Genomic DNA, 26,660 nt, shown 5'->3' on the forward strand with positions numbered 1-26,660 from the left:
TCAGAAAGCCCCAAGCAGAATTTGCACCCATGTTCCCTTCTGATTGGCAAGTATTTGCCATTTGCAGGGATAAACACAGGGGAACTGCAGCTGCCCGACCTAGCAGCCTGCCCTGAACCAGAGTCACTGATGTGGAGGGACACTGAGCTAACCACAAGCTTGCTCAGGTTTGTGGGGGAATGGAAAAATGGGGGGGCTCCCTTCTAAACCAGTTTACATTTTTCCTCCACACAAACACAATCTCGAGGTATGAAGGTGTCACCGGTGAGCTGGCTGTCCCTGCAGGTCCACTGCTGCATCCCTGGGCAACCTACTTGTCCTTGGATCCCTCCGACTCAGGGAGGGTGCCCTGGAGGATCCGGATGGAGGCCGGCAAGCGGAAGAGGGCCACGGCAAAGGCTGCAACGAGGAAGAGGTTCCCCAGCAAGGTGGCACCCAGGATGGCAAAGGTGTGGGTGAACATGGCCGGTGGGGTGTGGATGCTGAGCCAGGCCCGCCGAGAGTGCATGTCCCCCAGAATCGCTTCCAGCTGGAAATGGGTGCCAACCACTGCGCAGATGTGAAACAGCTGGTGGCTGTGACCTGCAACCCGGGGGGCAGGGTATAGAGAAGAGGAAATGGAGAGGAATGACCACTCTGGCAGCAGGGAGTGGGTGAGTACCACCCAGGGCAGGCAAAGGAACTTTGCACTTTCCCCCTTGCAATTCTTATTCACGTTTTTGAAATCTATTTCAGAGATTTGGAAAAAAAAATACAGATGAAATGCTAAAGGGTTCACCTACTCGCTAGGAGCTGACATTGATTCAAGAAGACCCCACATTTATATTAAGCTATAATATGGTTTATTGTTCCAGCACCACATTAATCAAACAGAGCCATGGCATTTTTATTAACCCACTTAGTTCATTTGGGATGAACCTTGTTGTGTGAACCCAGCCAATATATACAGGTGAGGTAAGTGATGCTGTGACTGCCCTCTCTCGGTGCCTGGAGGCTGTAGGGCTCTGGAAGGGAATAACAGGCTTCAGCTGAACACTGGTAAGACGGAGTGGCTGTGGGTTAATGGCTCTTCCGTACCTGGGACTTTGTCATCTCTGGTTCTGGATAGGGTTGCACTGCCCCAGACAGACCCGGTGTGTAACCTGGGGGTCCTCCCGGACTCACGACTCCTGCTCAAAGAGCAGGTGGCAGCCGTGGCCAGGAGGGCCTTTGCACAGCTACCTGCTGTGCACCAGTTACACCCCTTCCTGGACCGAAAGGCCCTTTGAACGGTCACTCATGCCCTGATTATCTCCCATGTAGACTACTGCAATGCGCTCTACATGGGGCTATCCTTGAAGAGTATCTGGAAGCTTCAGCTGGTCCAGAATGCAGCCGCACGGGCCATCTTTGGTGCCCCTAGAAGGGCACACATAACACCGTTGCTGCGCGAGCTGCACTGGGTGCCACTCTGCTTCCGGGTCCAATTCAAGGTGTTGGTTATCACCTTCAAAGCCCTACATGGCTTGGGGCCAGGCTACCTGAGGGACCGTCTCTTCCCCATTACATCATCCGTCCCACTCGATCGTGCAAAGAGGGCATGCTGCGGACCCTGTCTGTAAGACCCTGCCGTTTGGCGGGGTTCAGGAGGCGGGCCTTCTCTGCAGTAGTTCCCACCCTGTGGAACATGCTGCCGCCGGAGGTGAGACTGGCCCCTTCACTCCTGGCCTTCCGGAGGAGTCTGAAGGCCTGGCTCTGCCACCTGGCCTGGGGTGGGGAGGGGAATAGTCAATAGCAGGCCATAACCAATGCCTGCTCCTTTTTAATGTGTATCAAACAATCACATTATTTGTGGTTTCAATCACATAGTCATGGCCATCGTCATGACTTTTTTGACACACACACACACCACACAGACAGCCCAGAATCAGGCCAACATAGAAAGACTTAAATTGCCACACTGATGTGAATGCAACAACTGCTTACTTTGTTAAGCCAGGTTTAGGGTCTAGCGTGCTATGCAACTCCAGCTCAACTTACTGTTAGATTCCACCACATGATAAGCCACAGTTAAACAAACCACCTTCTGGCTTCAGATACACTCTCCAAAAGCCTCCTTCACTTACCAATGAAATCAAAGCGACCAGGGGCTAGCCGTTCCGGCAGATGAGACGCGAAGAGGAAGCCGGTGAGCCCGGCAAAGAAAAGGTGATAGAAGTAACCAGCCACAGAATTGTTCCACGCACAATCATCCCCAAAACAGAACAAAAGCTGAAAGGGAAGGGAGATGACCGTGAGATGGCCCTCAAAAGGGGGATCAGGGCACAGCAGGGCCCCCTCTTGCCCAGCCGCCCAGCTGGGTGATGAGACCAGCCCAGTGAGGTCTACGAGAAGGTGCAAACCGCTTTAAATCGCTTTCCGCTTATGTAAAATTGAAAGCCCAGCCCCAGGCTCGATAAACTCTTCACAGAATGACAAATTCCATACTTTTGGAATAGAACTTAACAGCGCATTTACATCTTTAACTGTTGTATTTATTCCCAGAATTGCATCAACATATGCTGTAATTTGGAACTGAAATGGAGCTCTGCCTGGACAAGACCAAATTATATGAGTTAAGGAGCCCTCAAATGTCTTCCAGTTGGTGATTTCTTACAATACCAATAAGTAAGCTACTTACTGTGTTGATAGCCTGCCTTTCCTTTAAGAGCCCAGCTGGGCAGTGGCAGCACCTACTTGATTTTGGCTGATTTAAAAAAAGCTAAGTAGGGTCAGGATGGGGGACCGCCATGAAATCTCAGCGCTTGAGGCTAAACTGGGAAGTTGAAAAACACTTTGGAAGAATGCAACAGCAAACCACTTTGATTCAATGGGTGTCAACCCAGTTAATAACCTGGTTAATTCAGTCACCAGTTTATTACCACAACAGTGTGGGTTTAGGGCATCTGATCTAGGACTTAGTGAGAGAGAAGGATGATGCCTTTGGTGAAACTGAGCTGAAATGTGAAAGGAATGGTTGGTGCTTTGGATCTGCGATCCTGCCTCCACGCAGAGAGGTAACTTTCTTTCTGGCTCTGTGTCAGCCTTCCCAGGTGGACTGGACAGGCAACAGACCAGGTGAGCTCATTCTACTTTATTGTAAGGCAGAATCTTGCAAGTCTGAAAGTGCAATTCTCCCGCTGTCTCCTTCACAGCCTGAGAAACCAGGGAGGGCCCCTCCTGAGCCTCTTTTTCCTGCCATTATGCAGCTGTGGGCTCTGCCCCCTCTTATCTGACCATTCCCTTGGCAGCATCTCTTCCCCCCACCCCATCTCCTGAAGTCATTCCCACATACCACTATACCTTGCCAGTCTGCCTTCCTGTGAAAAAGGACCTTTCTCTTTGCAGAGACTTTTCCTTCCTGTGTGGCAGCCATTTTGCAAAAATCCCCAGCGAGCCATTCTCAAAACTTCCAAAGATGCCTCCAAGCTTGGAAACGTGGGTGCCCTAAACCCGTGCCAAGATCTGACCAGGACCATTGGCACCACCGCCCATCCGGTGCCCCCCTCTGCCCTTTCCCTGGAGCCTACCCTGAAGAACAGCGGGACGTTGTCAAAGAAGAACGGGTAGACGAAGGCAGCGGTCCTGGCAGTCTTGCTCCAGCGGGGCCACTCCAGCTCCAGGAACCTAGAGATTCAGGAAGGGGGGGAGGCACTGTGATGCCATCCCAAAACGTTCACCAAAACTTCTGAAAGCCTCCCCGGCTTGAAACGGGGTCTCCCCCTGCATTTCGGAGGGGGTCCCTGCCAGCCACCTTTTCAAGACAAATTCATGGAGGACACGATGGCTTTGTCACTCAGCAAACCTAATTCCAGAGAAACTCTTGTATGCACAGACTGACTTTCCTGCACACCCAGATGGCCCAGGAAGTGGAAACTGCAAGCAAACTTGGCCTTTTTGCAAAAACCAAGAAAGGTCAGTCCTGGATGGGAGACCACCAGGAGGTCCAAACCCTGTCCGTGAAAAAGGGAAGCAAACCTGTCCATTCGGTGGCCAAGGATGTGACCACAAAGTCACCAAGATTTGAACTCACCTCTCAGGAGTGCTACCTTCTTAACTCACAGCCATTGCACCCAAATGGCTGTGAGTTGGCTGTGAGAATACCACATGGCTTGACCCCTACAGTGAGATTACTAGTCCTCCTGGGTCTGGATTTCTTTGGGAGCAGGACCCAGGTTGGTGGCAGGTTCTAAGCAACCATGGCTGAACTCCAGAAGCTAAGCAGGAACAAGCTTGGGTGATACTTGGATGGGAGACCACCAGGAACTATAGGACAGACAGGGATGTTGGGGGGAAAAAACATCCCAGAAGAAGAGAGGAAGCCGTGTTCATATTTCCAGGAGTCAAGCCTGACTTGTAGGAGACTTTACCTTAAAAACTAAGCAAGAAGGGTCTGGAGTCCAAATCTTGCCTTGGACACAGCTCTTAAGATGACCGCAGGCTAGTGAGATATCACAGATATCCAGGGTGTCTGCCTGTCAGTATTTCTACAGAACAACTACAATACGAAGGGCCAGGGCAAAAAAGCCCATCTGGCCTCAGTCTTTGTGATTCCCATCTGTGAAACGGGCATTCTACTGTCTTGGTCTTTTAGAATTAACTCAATAGGCAGTCCAGGTAAATCGCTCTGCATGTGAGTTCTGCTATCCAGTCTACAGTACAGGTAGTCCTTGCTTAACAACCACAATTGGGACCAGAATTTTGGTTGCTAAGTGAAGTGGTCAATAAGTGAATCTGACTCAGTTTTACGACTTTTTTGTGGTCATTAAGTGAATCACCATGGCATTAAATGAACCAAGTGATTGTTAAGCAGATCACACAGTTCCCCATTGATTTGGCTTGCCAGAAGCCAGCCAGAAAGGGTGAAAATGGCAATCATGTGACCACAGGATGCTGTGATGGTCATAAAAGTGAACCAGTTGTGAAGCACCCAAATCGTGATCACCTGACCGCGGGGATGCTGCAACAGCTGTTAGTGTGAGAACCGGACGTAAGTTGTTTTTTTCAGCATCGTCTTAAGTCTGAACCGTCACTAAACGAATGGTTGTTAAGTGAGGGCTACCTCTAGATGGTTTATCTCGCATTCCAAGAAGATGCTTCAGCTGTATTCATATAACACGCTTAACTGAGCCAGGGCAAGACGAAGGGCAGATCCACACGACCAGCTTGCCCCAGCGTTTGTACAAGCCTCTGGCCATTTCTCTGGGGCAGGAATGCAGGACATTACCCTCTACCTGGCCCCAGCCCCCCCGGAAGGCAACCTCCCTTCATCCCTCTTTCTCTGCTATTCCCGCCCCCTTTTTTGCATGTGTGTGCCTTCGAGTCAGGGTTGACTCCTGGCAACCCTTTTATTTTCCTTAACCAGGTGAAATTTACAGTTCTTCCACTTTCCCCTTCTAGCCCAAGAGACGGGACCGTGGTAAAAGATGGGGGCTTTTTTCTTTATTTTTACGAGGGAAAAGCCCACAGGAACCCATCACTCAGGGCAAACATGGTCTGGAATGGGGAAACAGGGTGAAAGCTGGAAAGGGATTAACACAGAAAAGCCGTAAAAGGCTGGGAACCTGAGTGAGTTTTAAGCGTGGTGGGGAGGGGTTGTTTGGCAGAGTGTGCTGTGTGAACCCAGGAAAAGCACCCCTGGACAATTCAGGCTGGAGGAGAATTACTAAATTAGAATCATAGCATCCGAGAGTGGGAAGGGACCTTAGAGGTCATCTAGTCCAACCCCCCTCCAGCTCAATGTAGGCCCCACTAGAGTGTCTCTGACAAATGACCACCCAGCCTCTCTTTGAAGACCTCCAGTAAAAGAGAACACCCCAGTTCCTGTGGTAGGCTGTTCCTCTGACTAACAGCTTTACAGTCAGGAAGTTCCTCCTGATCTCTACCCCAAACCTCCTTCCTTGTAGTTTTAACCCACTGGGTCTGGTCCTATCCTTTGGAGCAACAAAGAATAAGTCCATGCCCCCTTCCATGTAGCAATCAGATGTTTGAAGACGGCTACTACATCTTCCAAAAAAGAAAGAAATTCTGTCTCCCAGAATAATTATTCAGGCAGCTTTGAACATTTCCCCTAAAAGGGGCCTGATCCATCTGCATAAAACAGCAAAAATGGTATTTTTCTTTACATGCACAAGGGAGCCAGATGTGAAAGGAAAGATGTAACTCTGTAAGAAAGACAATCGCCCCCTTGGTTGTAAATTCTAGTGGAAACACTCATTCCAAAATACACTGATCGGTTTCATGCTCCTTCCTCCCAATCAGCTAGGGAGAAAGAAGAAAAACATGACCAGAGAAATCATGATGGCTGACCTGTGAGGGTTGAAAAGATAATCTCTTCAATAGGTCTTAATTGCAAGGAGTGAGTCCTGAGAGCTATAATTGCCCAATTGGGTGACAGCTTCCTGCTGAGTAAGCAGAGACCTGTAAAAGGAATATAAGGCAGCCTGACTTCAGGGAGCAAGCTTGATGTAGGGAGTAAAGAAGAGGAAATGGAAAATCCTTGAAGAGGAAATGGGAAATCCATTACCAAAGCAAGAAAAACACTGTTTGACTCCAAATGATGAGGGTGGATTATGAAAAATCTCAGACAGATACACCCCTAATTTACATGAATATAAAAGAGGGATGAGGGGAAGCACATTCAGACTTGGAAGATTATGTTACCACAGCCAATCTAAATAAAAATAATTTTTAGTCTTCTGTGGAGTCTATTTCTTGACCTGGTTTTCCTTTTGGGGCTGAGACTTACTGAGAAAGTAAAGAGAAGTTCTAACTAGAATTCACCTGGGCAATTTAGGAGAACTCCATAGCACGTTTTCCATCTAAGCCAAGAATTTATACTTGACTAATGTAACAGCTGTACCCACTTTGTGCTCCACCCTCTGCTGGTTAAAGCTTTGTCCACCTTTGATATTCATGCCACCTTTACGTAACACTGCCTGGGGAATGCCACTCTTCACAGAAAGAAAAACAGGGCCACTCCTGGCCAGAAGGATTTGTTTAGTGCAGTAGTGACAAGAGGTGAGCTTTGCACCAATCCCTTCTCCTTAACTTCCTAGAAAGCTGTCAACAAGTGCCAGCAAGCCACTTAGAAAGAACTGGAGGATGGATTCACACAATGCACTTAATCAATCCATTTTCTTAGTCTATAAGCACATTAAACCCTAAATAGCCCACTGGGCTGGGTTCGCATAACAAACTGAGCCACACAAAAGAAAAAGGATCTTAGAACCTTGGAGTTTTATGTGTTGGGCAAGGTCTTCCACAGGGGGCCCGTGCCTTTAAGAAATGCATGCCAGGCAGAAATTCAGTAGGGAAAGTTGCTCCGTTAGTGCACCTCTGTGTTGGAGAGAACACGGAGTTGCCCAAACATTTCTTGATGTGAAATGCACTATTTCCGTTTCAAAAATCTAACAGGTGCCTTTCACTCACCTGGAAACAGACTCTGCCCCCCTTGATTTCCCCCCACCCTGGTGGCAATTCTGCCTTCCTTGCGGCTGCCAACGGGGCAGAACCGCCAGCAGAGGAGCAAAACCTGTGAGATTGCCACCTATATTCCTGATACAAACGGTGCCCATTAAGGAGCATCTCTTAGTAGCGTACGCCTTGACTTCCTTAACTGCTTCATGCACAGACATTTGGCGTGAAAGAGGGAGAAATCAGTCACACTTTGCAAGCCACACCTGCTGAGCTGAAATGAACTTGGGGGGTCAGTCTTCTCAACTTCAGTCCAAATTGGCCTCATCACCTGATCAGACGGTTAACACCCTTTGAATCCTGGTTCCGGAGGGGAAGGGCAAAGGGATGGTTGGTTGTTCTAAAATCTCAGCATCTGAAGCCTGTGAGTTCATTTCAGCTCTGAGCCTGGGACAGCAAGAAGCTGGAACTACATACCGAGAATAGCAAGAAAGGCTGGTGCAGATAAAGGAATTTATGGCGGCCCCGGGGACAAAGCAGTGGTGCCACAGGCCGTTGACCCAGCAGTCGGGCATTGCGTAGGCGCCATATGTAAATGCACAGCCTAAAACACACACAAAGACACCGTTAGGAGGGAGGGGACCTTCTGGTCCAGCATCTTTGCCAGTGCTCAGAATCCCCCCAGCGGGAAAGCGGTGGGGCTCGGCAGTGGGAGGGGCCTGGGCCATGCAATCCAAGCCCCGCCTCTTTCGAGGTGCAGATGAAAAGGGCAGGCCCATAACTAGGGTCTCTGTCACCCAGGGCAAACATGGATTCCAAGCCCATTTTGGAGCCCCCTCCCCAGTGCGGCACCCAGGGCACATGCCCCGGTTGCCCCCCCGGTTGCGGCCCTGGGAAAGGAGCAGTGTTTTGATGGAAGGGCTGGCCCCATCTTGGTCTTGTTGACACCCCTGTCCCCCAAGGCTGCTGTCCTGATGAGAAAATCTGCTTTTCAAATTTCTAGGAAAGAAGAAGAGGGGGTGGGGGTGTCCGCACGCTTTCTGGCTTTGTTCACACAATGCATTTAGCCTGGCTATGGAATTAAGCTCTTTTCCAGGCCTGCATAATCTACTGAAAAAGAATTGGCTGGGTTTGCCAGCAAAAGCCTAACCAAGGTTGACACTAACCGGCTCAGCACCCTGAGAGAGGGCAGCTGCCAGCTCCGTAATTGGCCCGGCTAAGCATGCTGTGTGAGCGCAGACGAAAGCATCGTCTTGAAAAGGTGCTGAGCAGACACAGCTGTTGAACAATTAGGGGGTGTGTGAATGCCCCGTGTTTCTCTGCACGCTCCTCTCTCCAGTGGTCTGCACCCTCCCTGGCTTCTCCCCCTTCCATCAAATCCCAATAGGGAATTCCGGGGTGGGGGGAGAGAGAGGGGTTCAGGTTGGGAAGCGGGGGCAGCTGGAGAGGCCGGCAGATTGTTGGAAAAATGTGTACAGTAGAAGAAAACGGACATCGTTTCTCCGCCTGCAAACCTCAGGTGAGCTCAAAAACACCCACAAGAGAAGTCCAAAAGAAATTCTCAAGCTCCCTGGGAAAGAGTTAGAAAACCGATGCCCCCTTTTTCTGGGAGGCGTTAATTTAAACCAAACCCAGAGAGACTGTGTAGCCAGGGGCTCTTTGCAGTTGTCCCTCCGTCCCATGGAACATAAGCGTTCTCAAGGCCGTCTCCAAGTCTGTGCTGCATTTCATGATTGCACCAAGGAATTGGAGCAATCAAGGATGGTGTGACTAAGCACATAAATATGGGTTCAGCTTATAGAAAGGACACCGTTCTCTTCCCCAGCCAGGCACCCTCCAAGAAGCTTTGGGGCTGCAGCTCCCAGAATGCCCTGCAAATATGGCATTTGGTCGTCAATCTGGGAATTGGTGTCAGGAAAGGGAGAAAGAAAGAAGGTCAGCCTTAGGAGAATGGTTGGCCTTCCTTACCCAAACTGTAGAGGCTGAGGGCACTGTAGTCCAGGAAATAGCAGATGTGCCGCGCACGTGTGGACATGGTGCTGAAGGTGTGAGCGCAGCTAGACGTGAACGGATAGAGGCAGACGAGAGTCATGTAGGCCAGGAATGGCCAGCTGTAGGTGTCACTCCAGAAGTCCAGGCTATAGGAGAGCATCACGAACCGCCATAAGAAATACCTACAAGAAGAGAAAGGCCACTGGCAACAACGGCTGCCTCCCTCCCAGCGCCCCCTTTTGCCACTGACCCTGCCTCAAAGCGATCCAGACAGCCGCTCGCAGGGTGCCAGGGAGCTTCCACTCGAGATGCTCCTGGACACCAACCGCCACAGGCCCGGGAGGGTTTCCGTAGCCGAAGAGGAAGGAGGGAGCATGACTGAGGGTTGTGGGTTCGTGGACGGGGTGGAACCCTGGACGGAGAGAAGCTTTTTCTCCCTCTCCCACAAGGTGAGAGTGTTCCGCTGAAACGAAATGGGCAGAGATTCAGGACTGATGAAAGGATGGATTTCTCTGCAAGGCACCATAGACAAACTGTGGGACTCACTGCCACAAGATGTGGTGGTGGATACCCACTTCAATAGTTTAAAAGGGGATTGGAAAAAAATCCAAGGAGGGCTCTTGGTGGTCACACGGGCAGCAGACTGTGAAGCTGAGCTGCTGGGGAGACAAATGGAAGTGGGTTTTGGTAATATTTTATTTATTTGTTTGTTTGTTTGTTTATTAAATTTATACACCACCCATCTCACTGTAAAAGTGACTCTGGGCAGCTTAAAAAAGTCATAAAAACCCATTATAAAATACAAAAAAATACAAAAAATAGAAGATAAAAGAGGATAACTAAAAGGTGGAGAGAGTGTCTTTAAGCCACCAACCACCCCCAGGGCTGCCCACCGCTCTGGGGTCCCCAAGCTAGGTGGCAGAGCCGGGTCTTGACACTCTTCCAGAAGGCCAGAAGAGTGGGGGCCAACCTCCCCTCAGCGGGGTGATATAATATAGTCAAATGATTAAAAACAACTGATTGAAAGACAGATTTTCAATTTACATATGTATCTTATATTATTCCATTCCCATTTCCAGTGTTTTTAAGATGGAGATTTTGTTTGTTCCCTCATTTTAAAGGTCCCTTCAATGTCAAAGATGACTCTCTCTTGCTTGGTGATGTCTCCAGCTGGTCAGTCTGTAATTCCTTGAGGAAGACAACAGGCTGAACAGTGGTGCAGTTGGAAAAAGAGAATAAGAAAGAAACGGAAGAGGAAAGGAACAGCAGCCACCAACCAACCTCTGAACTGTGGCTAGAACCCACTGACTTACCAAGTTGGAAGGAAGTGTGTCCAAATATTGACCGTTTCGTTGTTCAGTTGGAAGGAGCTGAGAACACAATCCAAGGCAGAGCTTCTGGGGTGTCGGTACCCTGACATAATGCCTTCTTCCCAGAAAATCTACAAGATAAGAAGCAAGGGATGCAAAGATGTTGGGACTACAATTCCCATGCCTCTGGGAATCCTGAGAGTTGTAGTCTTGGTTGAGGCTCAACAGATCTCAGATTTGAGGCTGCAATAGAGCTTAACGTGGCAGAGAAGGTGGTGACATGGAGCAGAGCTATAATGCTACCTTTACACCCCATCAGTGAGTTGATTGCCTCATTCAGGCAACCACGATGCAAACCCTACTCCTAAAGCGGACTGCCTTCCAGAATTCTTCTCCCGCCCTCTTGACTGCTTTGATTATGCTTTTCTCAATATGCAATCACAGCTGCCTCTGTCCCTGTGTTAGGAGATATGGCCTTACAGGCATGTTTCAAAGGCAGCTGTTGCTGCACTGCACTATTTCACATATAGCTTCCTGACCAGAAATGGTGCTCTGGAACACCAGCTAACCCTTGGTGGCTTCCATGCAGAAAGGTCCCTAGTGCAGATCTGGGCCATGCGATTCATGGCCATTGGCTACTTAGCAGGCACTTTGCAGCAATTTATTTGCTATTTAGCCCCCCGTACAAGTGGCTACAAATTATGGATGGGCGCTGGAGATGCCGATGCTGGGGAGAGTGGAGGGCAAAGGAAGAGGGGCCGACCAAGGGCAAGGTGGACAGATGACATTCTAGAGGTGACGGACTCGTCCCTGGGGGAGCTGGGGGTGTTGACGACCGACAGGAAGTTCTGGCGTGAGCTGGAAGCAACTGAACGAATAAACAACAAACCCGCTAGCTTTGCTCTGCTGGGCCATTTTTTGGCAGGGAGGATTTCTTTCATCTTGATGCCAGATCTGGACTTCAGACGGGGCACTCAGACCAGCAGACTGAGTTTTATTTATTTATTTAAAGCATTCTATAGCCGCCCATCTGAAAACAACTCTGGCCGCTTCCAACCAATAAAACCAACAGCGATAAAACTACAAACAGAAGCACCTGGTGCTGCACCCACACTTCCCCGATGCAGCCCACATTCTCCTCTCAACCTGACCTCGCCCTGCCCCTCGCCTCTCCGGAAGGACAGAAGGGTGGGGGCCTGCCAGATCTCGGGGGGAGGGCGCTCCATAGGGCAAGGGCTGCCACGGAAAAGGCACACTTCTGAGGACTCATAAGATGGCACTGTTTAAGAGGAAGGGACCTGGAGTGTGCCCCCATCCCCTCTGGTGGGATGGGCAGATACCCTCAGGGAAAGGGGGTCCCACAGACAGCCTGGTCCCATGCCATGCAGGGACTAGACAACCCCGTGAGCCGTTGGGTCATCCTTTGAGAGGAAGGTCATGCAGTCTGATGTGGCCAGAATGAACATTAAATTTTAGGCTGGCCATATTTTTTTTACCCCAATGCTAGATGGTCCTGTGATCTTCTGAGAAGAGTATATATCATAAATAGAAAAATAATTGTACTGGCAAACGAACTTCAATAATAAGTCAATATTTGCTTACCTAAACAGATAACCAGAATGATCACGGGTGGGCAAAAAAGCAGGCAGAGCGGAAGTGAATTCCGACTTCCTGCTGGCTTCCCCACTGACTTTGCTTGTGGGAAGCTGGCAGGGAATGTTGGAAATCACGATCACAGGTTTGCGAATAAAACCGGTCTGAACATCTGTGGAATTGAAATTTCCATGAATGGGAGTCATGGGTCCCACATTTTTTGGCATTCTTTAAGTTAGCGGATTTTAGGTACCTTGATTCAAAAATTTTTACAGTATAATGCACCGTTTGGGTAACTTGAGGGTACAGACAGACAGACAAACACAATGAGAGATTTAGTCATATATAGATATTCAGCACCTTGAATTGCACCCAGAAGGAAACTGGGAGCCAGTGCAGCTTGCACAACAGGGGTGTAATGTGGCAAACCTGGGGGCCCCAACGCTGCACAGACCACTGCATTATGGACCAGTTATAACCTGAGTTACTCACCCGAGGTACCTGGTGGACCCTGAAGATTTGAGGCAACTTGATGGTTAACATTTCTGGGGATGGGAGGCAGAATTCTTCTTGAAAATATATATGTATCCTAAAAACAAACTCTCCTTAGGAGACAAACTCTCTGCAGGCCTCCGTGGTTGGTGATGAGGCTCCCCCCTTCTCAGGGACAGTCCTAGATAGGATCAGCATTTGTGTTCTGCAGTGACAGAGGGACAAGGAATGAGGGGAAGGATGGATGCTCCTTAGTTCAAACAAGAGGGAACTGTTTAAAATGTTTACTTTGAGCCCTTTCGTGTGCCATTGGAAGGGAGGGAGGGCAAGAAGGAAGGAAGGAAGGAAGGAAGGAAGGAAGGAAGGAAGGAAGGAAGGAAGGAAGGAAATATTTTAGCCTAGTTTTTGAACACATCATTAAATCACATCATTAAATGCTGACCAGTCTTTCTGTCATGTCAATAGAGAACTAGTTCAAAGTTTGAAAGCAAACACAGACCATTGATCCAGGATTTTAAATCTTCATAAGTTCCAAAATATAATTCAAGAATACGTTTATATCCTTGAACTATATTGATACATTTATAACACTATCACGAAAACAGGACAACAGTAGGATGGGCCAGAACGCGTGAATAAACTTCCCCTTGCTTGCTTTGTACTCCCAGTGTAATGATGCTTTTAAAACATTTCCCAGGGTGTCCAGTAAACATGAAAAAAAATAGGGTTTTTAAGATTTTTTCTTAATTGATTATTTTACAAAAATCTGTAGACTTAGACTAATCTTCATTCCAGTACTGAAGGTAATCTGGGAGTTTTATGTGCTGCTAATACATCTGGGTCAAATCAGGCAATGTTTTAATTGAACATAAGATCATTTTGTTTGTTTGTTTATTTGTTTATTTGTTTATTTATTAAATGTATATCACTGTAAATGATCAACGTAAGATCATTTTGTAGTTTTAGACAATCCATTTTTTAAAATAATAATTCAAATGGCTTAAAAACTTGGCAATAAGCTGATCTGAAGTATTAATATCTCTAATTATTCACAAAATCTCTCCCTCAAATTGATTTACTGTTTTCAAACTGGGATTGTCCCGGAGTAAAATTGTATCATTTGAATAAGGGACAAAATGACTAATTAACCACACTACCAACATTCCATTCCAATATTTTCACCTTTAAGGCAGGCAACCCAATACAATGATGGCTAAAAGTGCAGCTAGAAGCAGGGCTGAATGATGCCGGCTGAGCTTAGCAAAGCAACCTTCTGATAGAGTCAAGAGAATCCACCATGCTCAGGTTTGTTCATCTTCATTTGATCAGCTGAATTCTCAGGCAGAGCAGTCTGGGTAGCCAGGGCATAATCCCGTGATCACCCCAGAATGACTACAGAACCAAGTCCCATCGCTCCTCGATTCTGACCCTGATATAGAGATCTGGCGCCGCTACTATCATCACAGCAGAGGAGTAGGGGAAGAGGAGGTTGTTTGGAAGAGTCTCACTGAATCTGTTGGGGAGCAACTCAGAACTCCTAAATAGCCCAATATCTTGACCCACCTGGAGGTAGCACCAGTGGAACCAGCGTGCTTAGTAGTTAAACTGCTGCCTCAGTGCGCTTATATGCTTTGAATGATGTCTGAAGCAGCCTCTTCATGTCTCCTCTGAGTCTCTTCTGAAGATTTAGAAGCCCTGAGTTCTGCCAGGACCAGACCACGCCTTACTGTCTTCTCCCCTGGATCATGAACATCTGATGATGTTCCCTAGTGGGGCAATGAAACATCTGCAAGCAAGTAACCAAGCTGAGAGAGCACCAAGGACTCCGTAGTTCAACCCTTCTATGAACAACACTACCAAGCGCTGGGTGCCTTGCACGGCAATGTGATGTGTGCCTTTGACCCCTGCTTTCAGAAGTGTCTGCGGAGTTTGGTCAAGAAGTCACAGTGGCGGCCATGGTGGTGTCACACTATTGATCCTGACCAAACCCTTGCCTGCTTTCCATCAAGTCTCTTGATTTCCGGTTGTCTGACTGTGAACCCTGTGAGATAGGATCACGATAGGATCAGGATAGGTGGAGTCAACTAGATCTATGTAGGGGCTCAGAAGGGGGATGTGGACCCCCAGATTAAAATTAGAGATGATTGGGAATCATCCAACTGATGCTATTTAGGGCAATTTAGCATTTGGGAGACCCTCTCTGTGACCACCCTGGCAATCTTATTTCTATTTTATGTATTTTTTTAATGTACAAAAATGCATAAGTAACTCTCTGCAAACTTTCTGAGGGAATACATCCCAAAATAATACCAATTTCTGTAGGGTTTTTTAAAAATTAAACTGGTACAGGAAGGATTTTTTTTTAATTTAATTTTTTTAAATTTTTAAATTTTTAAAAATTAAACTGGTACAGGAAATGACTTTATGAATGGAAAAGATGAAAGTAAGATAAACAGACTTGTCCATCTATAACACATTCTCATTATTTTATTAAATACACTGTTTAAATTCCACCATGGACAGTTAATTCTGCCATTGAGCAAAAATCATAGTTTCTTTGATATGTCCAGAACTTATCACTAATCTAGCACATCAGAAAATTGTCAAAAAGTGAATAAAGCATCACCTCTTTATGTTTTCCTGGTCAGGACATTCATTTTGTAAATCCTGATCATGTGCCATCACAAGTATTAAGATGTCTTTTCTCTAAACTAAAGTAAAAGTAAGCGGTTCAGTCATGGGGGGGGCGCTGAGTGGATTGATCATTGGGCACCATCACCCCACTGAGAAAATCCAAAGCTTGCATCCACAACCAAAATGAGATAACTGACTCATGTAACACCTCCAGCTAATAAAGACTTAAAGTTTAGCAGCTACAAGCAATGCGTAGCCTCCAGGTGATTTGTTTCTCATTTCTGAAATGCTAAGCACATGTACGTCTATTTTAGAGATTGACAAATGGATGCTCTTGTTTAAGGAAAGGAGGCAAGATTGTGATGGCTCTGCAGCAGGCAGCCTTCTTTGCTGCAACACAGCATGCTAAACTCCTGCTTCCTTAAAATGCACCCCGTTTTACTGGGAAAGATCCAGACCCCCAATCCTGATGGCGTCTGACGAATGTTAGAAACACCGCATGCAGCCTTTGAGCCGTGCCTGGGAAAGCTTTGATCAGCAAGTTTGAAAGCTGGAATTCTTAAAAAGTAGGAAGAAAGGGGAGGAAAAGGAAGGGAGGGAGGAGGAAAAGACTCCATCACTCGCTGAAAGAGTGGAAGAGACCTGGGGCAGCTCCTGGAGATCCAAGCCATACCTTCTGCAGAGACGATGGGGCTTAGCGGGGCACCCGTCTAGCCCTCCAACCAAACCGCTTCCCTTTCATTGGAGCCCCGTGGCCTTCCGGATTGCTTCGAGTTACTTGACTGCTGGTGTTTCTCCCCTCTTTCCCTCTGAACTTGGATTTCTTGCCAGCCTTGATGGAAGAAGGCCAAGACGCCCTCACCCTCCCCGTTGGCGGAGGGGAATGAAGGGGGCCTCTTGTTGCAGGAGCCACAGGCTGAAACCAAGGAAGCAACGAAGAAATGCATTTAAAGTCAACAACATTCGTTATTCCTCTGCCCTTGAAGACTAACAAAACAAAACAAAAATTATGCCTTCTCAGCTGCAGATCTGGAACTGGGTGAGTGAGATCAAGGCGCAGCTGGGTGTTCCTTTTCAAAGGCCCTTTCTGGGGTAGGGGGGAAGAGGGAGCACATTTCGGAAAGGTGCAAACAGCTCCCAGAGCGATGCTGACCACAAGGATTACATCACTTTGCAGAGGCTGCTTGTTCAAACAGAGCCCATTCCTAAAAACACGAGTCAAAATCAATCTGGGGAACGTTTCCAAGGCACTCATCTGACAAACGTGGAAGTTGAGATGTCCGGGGCGCTACTGAGCACTTTTGCCAGGATCTGAAGAACTTTGCACATTAACCTGTGGGATTCATTGCCACAAGCCACGGAGATGGTCACTGACCGGGATGGCCTTGAAAGGGGATTAGGTACATTCGAGGAGGACAGCTCCGCCAAGGGCTGTCAGTCTTGAAGACTTAGGCAAGAGTGGGAGAAGGGTCCCACCTCTCCTTCCAAGGCTCTGAGAAGGGTCTGGATGACGTCCGTGAGAACAAAATGAGCTTCAGTTTGATTCAGCCAGGCAACACCAATATCCTAATCCACATGTGCAGCCTGGGATTGTTCTTTAAACCTGGATTTCCTTGTCTGTTTTTCTCATGCCTGCCACAACATCCAAAGGTGAAGGGAGCAGGGAGCTGATGTAATCCAAAGAATGGGTAGGTGGTCTTTTCTTTTCCCCCTCCGTAACCTGAAGAGGAGATTCTGCCCGGTGGGGATGCAGAGGCAAAAGCAATGGCTTTCTGCCCAATCACAGAACTGAATTGCATTGTGCACCTCAGCATGGTGGTGTCATGTGTACTGATTGGAATGCAATCAGCTTGTTTTCCATAATTCTGCTCTTGCTGTTCATGCTGTATCTAGTCATACAATCTGGATCCTGCATTTCCACTGTTTATGCCAGTGTTTTTCGACCTTGGGAACTTTATGACGTGCGGATTTCAACGCCCAGAATTCCCCAGCCAGCATGTGTCCGTGTCAATAATCTTCAATTAATACTGTATAAATGCCATTGTACTGAAACAATATATTGATTTACAAAAGCATAATAATAAATAAGTTTCTTTAAAAAAATTTTAAATGTCCCAAACTCTATGAGGCCACACAAACATTGCCAGCTGACGGGGGCCATGGCCAACAGATTGTCACCAGCACCTGTGTTGCTGCAAGGGGGGCCAAAAAGTCAAGATGGCAGCCACAACCATGCAGAGTTTCAGTTTGTCTTGGCAACACCTGGACAAAGGCGCACCATCTGAACCTGACCCTGGTGTTCAACTGCAGCTCTTCCAAGGACACTCCAGTAATTTCTTTGATCCAAACCATCCGCTTTGTCCGTTGGCTTCTTCCTTCAACCTCCCCAGATGTATCTTTTTTCCTAGCCCATCATCCATTCGCATCCCGTGCTCAAAGTATATGAGGTTCTGCTTGCTGTCCGTCTTGATTTGGTCCAGGCCTAACTCACTGGTTCTTCTTGCAGTCCGTTGTATTCTTAATAGCCAGCTCTGCATCCAAAATTCAGTGGTTTCTCTCACTTTTTCTCAGTGTCCAGTTCTTCGCAGACACAGACAGAGTTTCCCACGGAAAAGACTATTGTTTTAACTAATCTGCTCCCAATCTGTTGCTGCCTTCATCTCAAATGCATCTCCGCTCGCTGTCCATCTTTCTCTCTTCTTCAACACCAGGAAATAAAATTAGTTTCCACCTGCCCGTCTGTTACCCGCTGTAAATTTATTAAGTGAGCTGATTGACATTACCCTTCTTTATTTTTAACCTTAAGCCAGATTTTTCACTTTCTATTTTACTATTGTATTCATTTCTTTCAGCTACCTTGTCTGATTCTGAAAGGCAATAGTATTTTTTTTTTTTGAGAGAGAGAGAGGCTTTGGGCTATCCAAGACTGATTTCACTCCTTTATGAAAGCCATTAACTTCAGATTCTACTCCTCTAGGGCTGAATGGCAGCGCAAAAACACATGTAAAGGGGGTACTTTTGTTGGCCATCACCTCTGGCTCCCCCCCACCGCCCCCCCAGAGTCCTTGGTCCGTTGCACAGTTTACAAAAAGGATGACGGGCACTGGCTCCTGCAGAGGAAGAAGACAGGGGTGGGGGTGGTCTTGAGTGCCACATGACCCAAATCGCCAGCCGAGCCTCTCTAAGGAAGCAGACCAACAAAAACTCCTGTTGGGGAGGGATCAGCTCCGTTGCCTGGAAAGACACAAGGGCACTTCTACAGCGATGAAGTGATTTAAGGACACGATGGCCCTTTTTGGCTGCCACAGCAGCCGCTGCAGAGAACGGCAAAGACTTTAAGGGAAATGCAAAGCAAGTTGCTGTCCCTCTTGCCCCCAGCCTCCCCTGTGCTTTAAAGGAAAGGGGACAAAACGTCATCAGTGCTGGTGTAATGCATTTTAATTGAGTGCCTTGGCGTGCAGTTCCCTGCTTCCTTATCCTGGAACGCTCATTTCCTGTGCCGGGCAAGTGTTGCAGAGCGTGCCGCATCAGCTCTTACAAGGTTCTACCACTCAAAAGGAGCCCATCATATTCCTGGAGCTTGCAAGGTCTCTCAAGCTAGGTAGTCCCTCAGCTTCTCTATGGCTCCCAAATCTGCTCCCTTGCTAAGCTCAATTCTACTGAAACCAGTCAGAGTAAGCTTATTAGAGCCATATTGATGGTACCAAAAAGTATCAAAAATGCCATCCTACGGGTAGAAATAGGTATAGTTTCATTGGATGCCAGAGCATGGTTTCTTCTTACCTTCTGGCTAAAGTTAATTCTGTTGCCTGTAGGTTTAGCCCCATTAATATTTAGAGATCATTTTAAGTCATCTTGGCTAAAAAAAGCCTTAGACAAAATTAAATTGCTGGGCTTCTCTATGGAAAGTCTGTGCTCATTAGGATTTGGTAATGCTAGAACCGCCTGAAACAACGAATCTGGGATATAGATCTCCGAACAAATTTAAGTAAGGTGCTACACCCCAATATGTCATTTTCTTCCCGAAGGGTTCGTTCCAGCTTATTTATCATCCCTCACAATTTTGAAGTTTCCTATTTTAAAGTTTCACTTTAGCCAGGCTGGACGTGCTGCCCTCAGCGGTCCTTTTTGGACGTTTCAAAGGTACTCCTGTGCACCTTCGACTATGTCCATGTGGTGACAGCTCAGTAGAAACCCTAAGCCGTCTGTTGTTATATTGTTCCCTATACAAGGATTCTAGACAGATCCTTATATATCCATTATTGAAGAAATTTCCAGGCAGGGAGAGTGATTTCTATCTAATGCTACTTCTTTCCGACAAGGACCCGAAAATATCTTCCCAGGTTGCCCAGTTCTGTGCTACCATCTGCACAATACGCCGCAGCATCACTTCGATTTTGAATTTAACATCGTATTTTATTTCAATTAATTTTAGTGTTTTCATTCTTAATTTTGAAGTATACTAATTACATTTGTTTCATATATATGTGTTAATGTGGGATTGTTGCTATTGTATAATTTTATTGCGTCTGGCCTCAGAGCTGTAATAACTGTATGACTGACTAATTAGTCCTAGTCTTAAGAGGGCAATCCAGGGCCCCCCAAGCTTTCTCCAGCCCTCCAAAACTGGGTCAACCCCCACCCCGTAAGAGGACCACTGGCCACAACTCTGGGGACTCCAATTGCCCCAACCCATTGTTTCCTTGGCAACAAAGGCTCCTGCCCTTGGCAACAACCAGGCACCCAGGTAGCCGGGATAGGGCTAGTGGAAGGAAACGGTTTGGAACTCTTGATTTCACATTGGAGCAAGGCTTTGAACCCAGCTCTCTTCCCTCTTTAAAAGCTTTTTATCAGATTCCCTGGATGGGGAATCCGGGGAGTTGAAGCCCACGCGTCTTAAAGTTGCCAGCACTGAGAAATACTTGTTTAAAGCATAGAGCAAAGGCCACGTTTGAGCAAAAATCAGCACAACCCCAATTCCCAGGGACTCCTGCTTGATGCTGCTTTCTCGGCAGGTAAATGAAGTGGTGTCCCCGCATTTTCTTGGCTCTAACCAAGTTTGAGCCTGCCTAGTTTTCTGAGATCAGCCAAGGTCCACTATTGCCTCCATTTAAGGAGGGAGTGCCAACAAATCAGCCACCACTTCCTGGCACTGGCTTGCTCAACTCCGTGGAACCCGGTAACTTTCATTGGCCATGTTCATTAGGACAATGGGCACAGCAGCCACACATCCCTGGAGGGTTCTAGGTGGGGCAAGACTGGCCAAGCACTCAGTAGGGACACACACCAGCAAAGCCAAATATTTGGATAGCATCCAAATCAAAATTCACAAGCAAGCAGGTTGGACATTCCAAGCAATGATTCCAAGCAAGATCAACCATGGCTGATATTCTGGGCAAAATACCACTGAAATCCGAAGGCTGCAGAGCAGAAAACTGGTATTTGTGTGATGAAAAAAGGATGTAGAATAGTTTAATTCAGTTAAAAATCCCCACTGGGTTTCTTTCCCACTTCAGCCAGAGCCACTGTGGTTCCTGAAGGGCTCATCTGCGCGAGCAGCATCACTGGGTTAACAGCCATTCTGGTTGCGTTCCCGGGTTCCAGCAAGCAGCATCATCTAAGGTACTTCCGCAGCCCCCATGAAAATGATTTCTGGCCACCACTTTGTTCCCTTAAGTCTTCCCCATGGGAAAAAGGGAGCACAATTTGGGGGAGAGCCTTTAGCAGGTTCCCTAAGCCCTTTGAACCAGAAAAGGTCTCAAGGAGATGCACCACTTTTTAAGATCCAAGCAGGCCCAAACTCATTTAGTGCTGACTAGCAACTGCCACCACCCTGCCTCCATCAGGGCTCGGGAGGGCCATTCCTTCGCATGGCGAGATGAAGGAACGCAAATGAGATTTCTCTCCAGGACCCCTGGCACAACTCCAATGCTGCCAAGCCAAGCCAGCCAGCAGCCACAACAGCTGGGAACTGCAGGCACAGAGGGCACTGGGCCAGAGACAACCATCCTACAGAATGAACCTCTTGCCACAAGGCTGATGGAGCCGGTTAAGGACTGAACAGGATCCATCAGGAAGGGTTAAGAGGGCCCATGCTCAACTCAGCCACAAGGAAGACTAAGATGACTTTCTAGTGAACTTCAAGGAAAATGAGGCAGAAACGCCTCCCTTTACATTTCAAACGTAATGCAAGGTTGGTTCATGTTATTTTTGCATTTCCGAGACCCACAAACATCACGAAAGCGGTTGGCTGAAGGCTCTGCGGGTCAGTGGAAAACAGCCAGCCGGTTCTCTCTTCAGCAGCCTTTCAGGCCCACATGCCCTAGTTTATTCTGCCCCACTGGGGAGGAAGCTTCTCCACAAACCTGGAAGCAGCCTGGGCAGACCCCCCCCCCCCGTACCCAGAAGGTGCCCCGTCTGCCTGTGTGGGTGAGCGTGAAGCAGTGAAGGCCTGGGAGAGCGCCCGTGCCCATGCCACCCTTCCCCTTGAGGCACAAAGAGGACTCTGATTTCACAAATGTTTATTATGGCAATGCACTTCCCCTTGCTCCAAAACCGATAAAAATAAAAAAAATGCTCTGACATCGTCAACAGATAGGCCAGCCACGGCTCAGACCAATGCACCCCCCCCCCCCGAGAAGCTCCCCAAGAGAAGCACCTGAGAAGACCGCCAGCCTTGGGCTGCCAGGGCGGAGGCCCCCCACACTATTTTAAAGATGTCCCTTCTAACAAGCCTTGACCCCCCACCCCCAAAACACAGGCCCAAGTTAAAGATTGTGCTGATCACCCCCTCAATGTCAACTATTGCCAAGTTTGCCCCTCCACAGAGGTTCTGCGAGCCAATGTCCCCAGACCTCTGACCAGGCCTCCCTGCAGACCGAGGGAGGGGCTTCTCTCATTTCTCCCTTTCTTGGTGGGGGGAGGGAGGGTTCATTCCATTGCCAGGACTCAACAACGCCAGGCAGGGCCCCCGGGCGCCTGGTTTCTGCAGAGGGAAGCGGGGCGGCCCCAGAAGAGCCACCCTGCCGCTGCCCTGGCTGCTGCCCCGAAAGGGAAACTGGGAAGAGCCGCCTCCAGGGAGGGCCTCGGGCTGTGGCCGGGGAAAGAGGCAGAGCAGCAGCCAGAGGCCGTAGCTTGATGACAAGATTGAGGCAAAGGCCCCCAGACTCTCCTCTGCAGGGGAGCCAAGCAGCGTGGGGAAAGGCGGAAAGGCTGCGGCCAGAGGCAGCCGTCCACGTGGCCAAGGAGTCCCAGGCTGCCTCTCCACACCCAGGCAGAGGCGGCCCCGGCACTGGGCGCTCTCAGGGCAGGCCGGGGAAAGTGGGCTCCCATGCCCGCAACGCCCCTTCCCTTCTCCCCAGCTGCCAGAACAAGCTAAGAGCAAAGAACACAAAGACGCAGCCTCTCGTGGCGTTCAGGGCAAGGGAGGTGGCTTTATCCAACCGCCCGGCCCCCGAGAAGAGTTGGGGATCGTTTCCCAAGGCCCGCCTCATTCCGATCCTTTGGTTATCTAGGTGGCTGAATCTTAAGTGTCTTCTTTATCTTTTCATGCTTACCTTCTAAAAGAAAACAGGGATCGTGGGGGGGGGGGGGGGAATACCATGGGAGTTTTCTCCTCTACCTTTTTATCTTGAAAGCAACTCTTCCTTTCTCCAGAAAGTTACACAAAGGGGCCGAGCTTCCTGCCCCTCTTGACAACTCTGGGAAGCTGCCGCAGAGGCTGGCCTCTCTCTCAGCAAGGAAAGCGGAACAGAAGCAGGATTCACCACCTGCGTCCAGGAAGCGGGGGGGCAACAGTGCGCAAAAGCTCTGTGGCTGCAGGGAAGGAAGGGGTGCTCTTGGCAGCTCAGAGGGAAAAGGAGAGGAGATGATTTTTTTTTTTTTTAAGGACAAGGGTACGGTGGGGAAAGATAGCTTCCATCCCAAAACTCCCCCAGTTCCCTTGCCACCCTGGCCCTCCCTCCAAGATTTTAAAGTCTGACCAGCGCCCCACCCTCCCTCTGCCTCTCCCGCAAAGGGGCACACAAGACAAGGCAAGTTCACCAAGGAACACAGTAAGAAAGAAAAAGTAACGTTAAATTAAAAACAATGAAGAGAATCTGCCCGCTTCCCCACCACCAGTTTCCAAAAGAGCCTCCCCTGCCAATCCTGACCCACGTAGGATCCAGCAGGCCCTTCTGGAGGTTTCCTCCTGCAGTGAGGAGACGCTGGCAAAATCAAGTGGATTTCCGTTTTGTTTCATTGCAAGCGCAGGAGCAAAGCTGCCTGCACATTTCTGGCAACAAGAAACAAGCAAGCATTTAGAACGGAGCCCCTCCCACCCGCCGTCTCTCCTCGGCTTGGCCAGGATGCGCCTCTCTTCTCAGAGGGGCTGTGACGTCCCCACGCATGCCACCTCCTCTGCGGGAGGGGAGGTGATGGCGGGGCAGGTGCGTGGGTGTGCGCGCGCACACGCCTGTGTTTCGGCGCACACCCCCGATCGCTCCTTTTTGTGGGTTGCTGCTAAGGCAGCGGCGGTCGCGTCGTGTCCAAATATCGCCTGCGGTTTGACATCCTTCCTTCCAGTGTTGTGCGCCAAGAGACGGGGAGACAGAGCTTCAACCAACCCGGTGCCCTCTGCCCCTCAGCCCATCTCCTTCCACTGCTTGTAGAATTCCAGAACGTTTTGGATTTCAATGCTGGCGCTGGCCGCTGCTTGGATTGCAGACTGCGGAGAGAAGAGGAGGAAGGGTTCAAGCAAGCAATCGCAGACGGTCCCACCTGCAGCTCTACCACCCTCAGGGTTTAGCTACTGGATGTCAGGGTTCGAAGGGGCCGTGAAGATCATCCGGTCCAACCCCCTGCCCTGGACAGGAATCCACTACTACAGCAGTGCTGCACAAATTCCTAGTCTTCCCAGTTCATCTTTTGTCTTCCAGCGAGGCATTCTTGGGAGGTTACAAGCAGTAGCAATGGTGGCACTATCTTTCCCTCCATACAGGTAGTCCTCAGTTAACAACCACGAGAGGGATCGGAAAACTGGTTAAGCAGTGCAGTTGTTAAGTGAGTCACCACGTGACCAGACCCAATTTTACAACCAATTTTATGATGGTTGTTAAGTGATTCATGGGTCGTTAAGTGGATCCAGCTTCCCCAATGGATGATTTTTGCCAGAAACTGACAAAAAAGGTCACAAATGATGATCATGTGACTGCAGGACACTGCCAGCTGCCAAGTGCTTGAACTGCGATCACATGACTACAGGGGTGGTGTGATTTTTTGCGGTGGTCCCAAGTGTGAGTACAGGTTGTAAAGCACTTTTTCCGAGGCCATCGTAACTTCAGACCGTCGTTAAACGAATGTTCGTTAAGCGAGGACTGCCTGTACTTCTTAGCATGAAATCAGTGGCTTACTGACTAGTCACCTTCAAGCCCAGCCTTCCTATACCAGTGATTTTCAATGGGCATTTGTGTTCCAGCTAGAGGCAAGGAGTTACACTGTGGGACAGTGGAATGTTTATTTTGCTGTGAAGCAGCCAACTTCACACAAACATGATCATGTGCACTTAGAACATCCCTCGTGAGCATTTGCAGATTCCCTAAACATTTCACAATAAGTAAGAACATGTTTTAAAAAATAATTTAAAACACGGCTGAGATTTAATGATTTCAACACACTTGCATAAGAACTTGGAGCGAGGCAATGTTACGATCTCGAGGGATTTGTGTGGGTTTTTTTTTTAATTTGGAGGTGGGGAACATCGCTGGCCATCCTAGGAAATTGCACAATGGTTCCTGTAACCTGCACTGTTAGACCTCTACAACAAGCACCATATACTCCCTCCCTCTTTCCTATACTTTAATACATCCTAATGGACCAACTCTTCTTCTCCCCTTTTAAATAAGCAAGGAAATATTCTGCAGTAGCCACGCCAGTTGATTCATCTTTCCTGAGGCTTCCAGTTCCTTCTTTACAGCAAGTCACATTTAAAGGCAAAGAAAGGAGGCCAGGCTGTTTCAGGATCACACCCACCTGCATGGGAGCAGAAAGTTTGCTGGGATCATCGAGCTGGAAGCCGGTGATGACGGTCACCATGCCAGCCGTGTCGTCTTCGCTGCCTCCTTGGGAGGCTGTTAGCTGCTTACAGCTGTCCAAGATCTTATAGAGGTTCCTGCGAAGGGAGCATTAAGGACAGGCGTTTTCAACAAGAGAGCGGGAGAGAGAAGAGCCAGGAAACGATTCCCCGCAGATCAGAGCTGCTTGTTTGCAAATGAGCCTTTCCCAATCTGCCACAGTCCAGCTGGGGATGTTGGCAACTCAGCTTGAAGACACTTGACTGGGGAAAGCTGATTCCAAAGCACACCAAGTACTGGATTCTGCAGGAGCCAAGCCAACCACCGTGCCTTTTCTCACCAGGAAAGCCAGTTCAGTCACTGAATGCTTGTGGAGCGAGGTCTTCCTAGCCACCCCGTTTCTCAGAGTGGAAGCCCGTTACTCCTGGAGATGCCAGACTGCAAAAGGCTGCTTTGCAGCTTGAAACCAAGGGGCCCCCATTCCAGCCACCCAGCTGCAGAAAACTGCCCACATCTGAGACGGGCATCCTGACTCTCGGCTTCATCTGTCCTTTACAGCAACTTTCTACTTGCAGTGACCTTGGCCTCCTGCAAAGCAGCTCCGAAGTAACGAATGGCAACTGGAGGCTGAGTCACTCTGGCCAGGGAGGTGTAGAGCCAAGTTACTCTCCCCCCTCCCTGAAGAAATATCACGTGGGCTCAGGAGCCAAGGCTGCATGCTTACCAAGCATCCAGATCTTGCCTCTTCAGCTTATGCCTCTCGAAACTTTTTCCAACTTCCTTCTGACAGCGAATGTACCTGGAGAGGAGATCACAGGAGAGAACAGTAGCAGAAGTAGCAGTGAAGCAAGTAGCGTGTTTTAAACTCTGGCCTTTCCTTTCGAGTTGTGTTCCACTGGAACGCAGCTCACCCAAGACGTTTAAGTGGGCCTGTTCCATTTCTCAACCTGGAACGCTTTTTTTCTGATGAACACGTGGAGGACAAAGCAGGGCAGGGACAGGGCAACCTACCTGTTTCCCTTCTTAAATTCTGCTTCCAAGTATCGGATGCTATCACGAGCTCCTGCGTTCTCCTTCTTCAGGAAGTCTAAGCCATCGATGACTAAAAGCAGGAACCAAGAGCAAGGCATTCGTTAACAATGCTGGGTAATCT

At 48.6% G+C, this 26,660-nt stretch overlaps 2 protein-coding genes across 2 annotated transcripts in view; both read right to left on the reverse strand.

Annotated features, from left to right (window-relative positions):
• Positions 1-295: 295 nt before the first annotated feature.
• Positions 296-12,900, reverse strand: PAQR6 (progestin and adipoQ receptor family member 6). The gene is made up of 7 exons (XM_063316994.1): positions 12,822-12,900; positions 10,740-10,867; positions 9,403-9,608; positions 7,912-8,038; positions 3,549-3,645; positions 2,106-2,250; positions 296-582 (listed from the first exon to the last, which is right to left on the reverse strand). The coding sequence occupies exons 1-7, from the start codon at positions 12,870-12,872 to the stop codon at positions 311-313; spliced, it is 1,026 nt and encodes a 341-aa protein (XP_063173064.1). The 5' UTR covers positions 12,873-12,900; the 3' UTR covers positions 296-310.
• Positions 12,901-21,959: 9,059 nt separating this feature from the next.
• The window catches only part of SMG5 (SMG5 nonsense mediated mRNA decay factor), a 34,777-nt gene continuing 30,076 nt past the window's right edge, over positions 21,960-26,660 (reverse strand). Inside the window, exons 19-22 of the mRNA XM_063316614.1 lie at positions 26,519-26,609; positions 26,232-26,306; positions 25,467-25,605; positions 21,960-24,162 (exon numbers count right to left, since the gene is read on the reverse strand). Of these exons, the coding sequence (XP_063172684.1) occupies positions 24,079-24,162; positions 25,467-25,605; positions 26,232-26,306; positions 26,519-26,609 (389 nt within the window). The 3' untranslated portion in view covers positions 21,960-24,078. The remainder of the gene's footprint in view (positions 24,163-25,466; positions 25,606-26,231; positions 26,307-26,518; positions 26,610-26,660) is intronic.

The sequence above is a fragment of the Candoia aspera genome, chromosome 17, assembly GCF_035149785.1.
Source record: "Candoia aspera isolate rCanAsp1 chromosome 17, rCanAsp1.hap2, whole genome shotgun sequence".
NCBI classification, from domain to species: Eukaryota; Metazoa; Chordata; class Lepidosauria; order Squamata; family Boidae; genus Candoia; species Candoia aspera.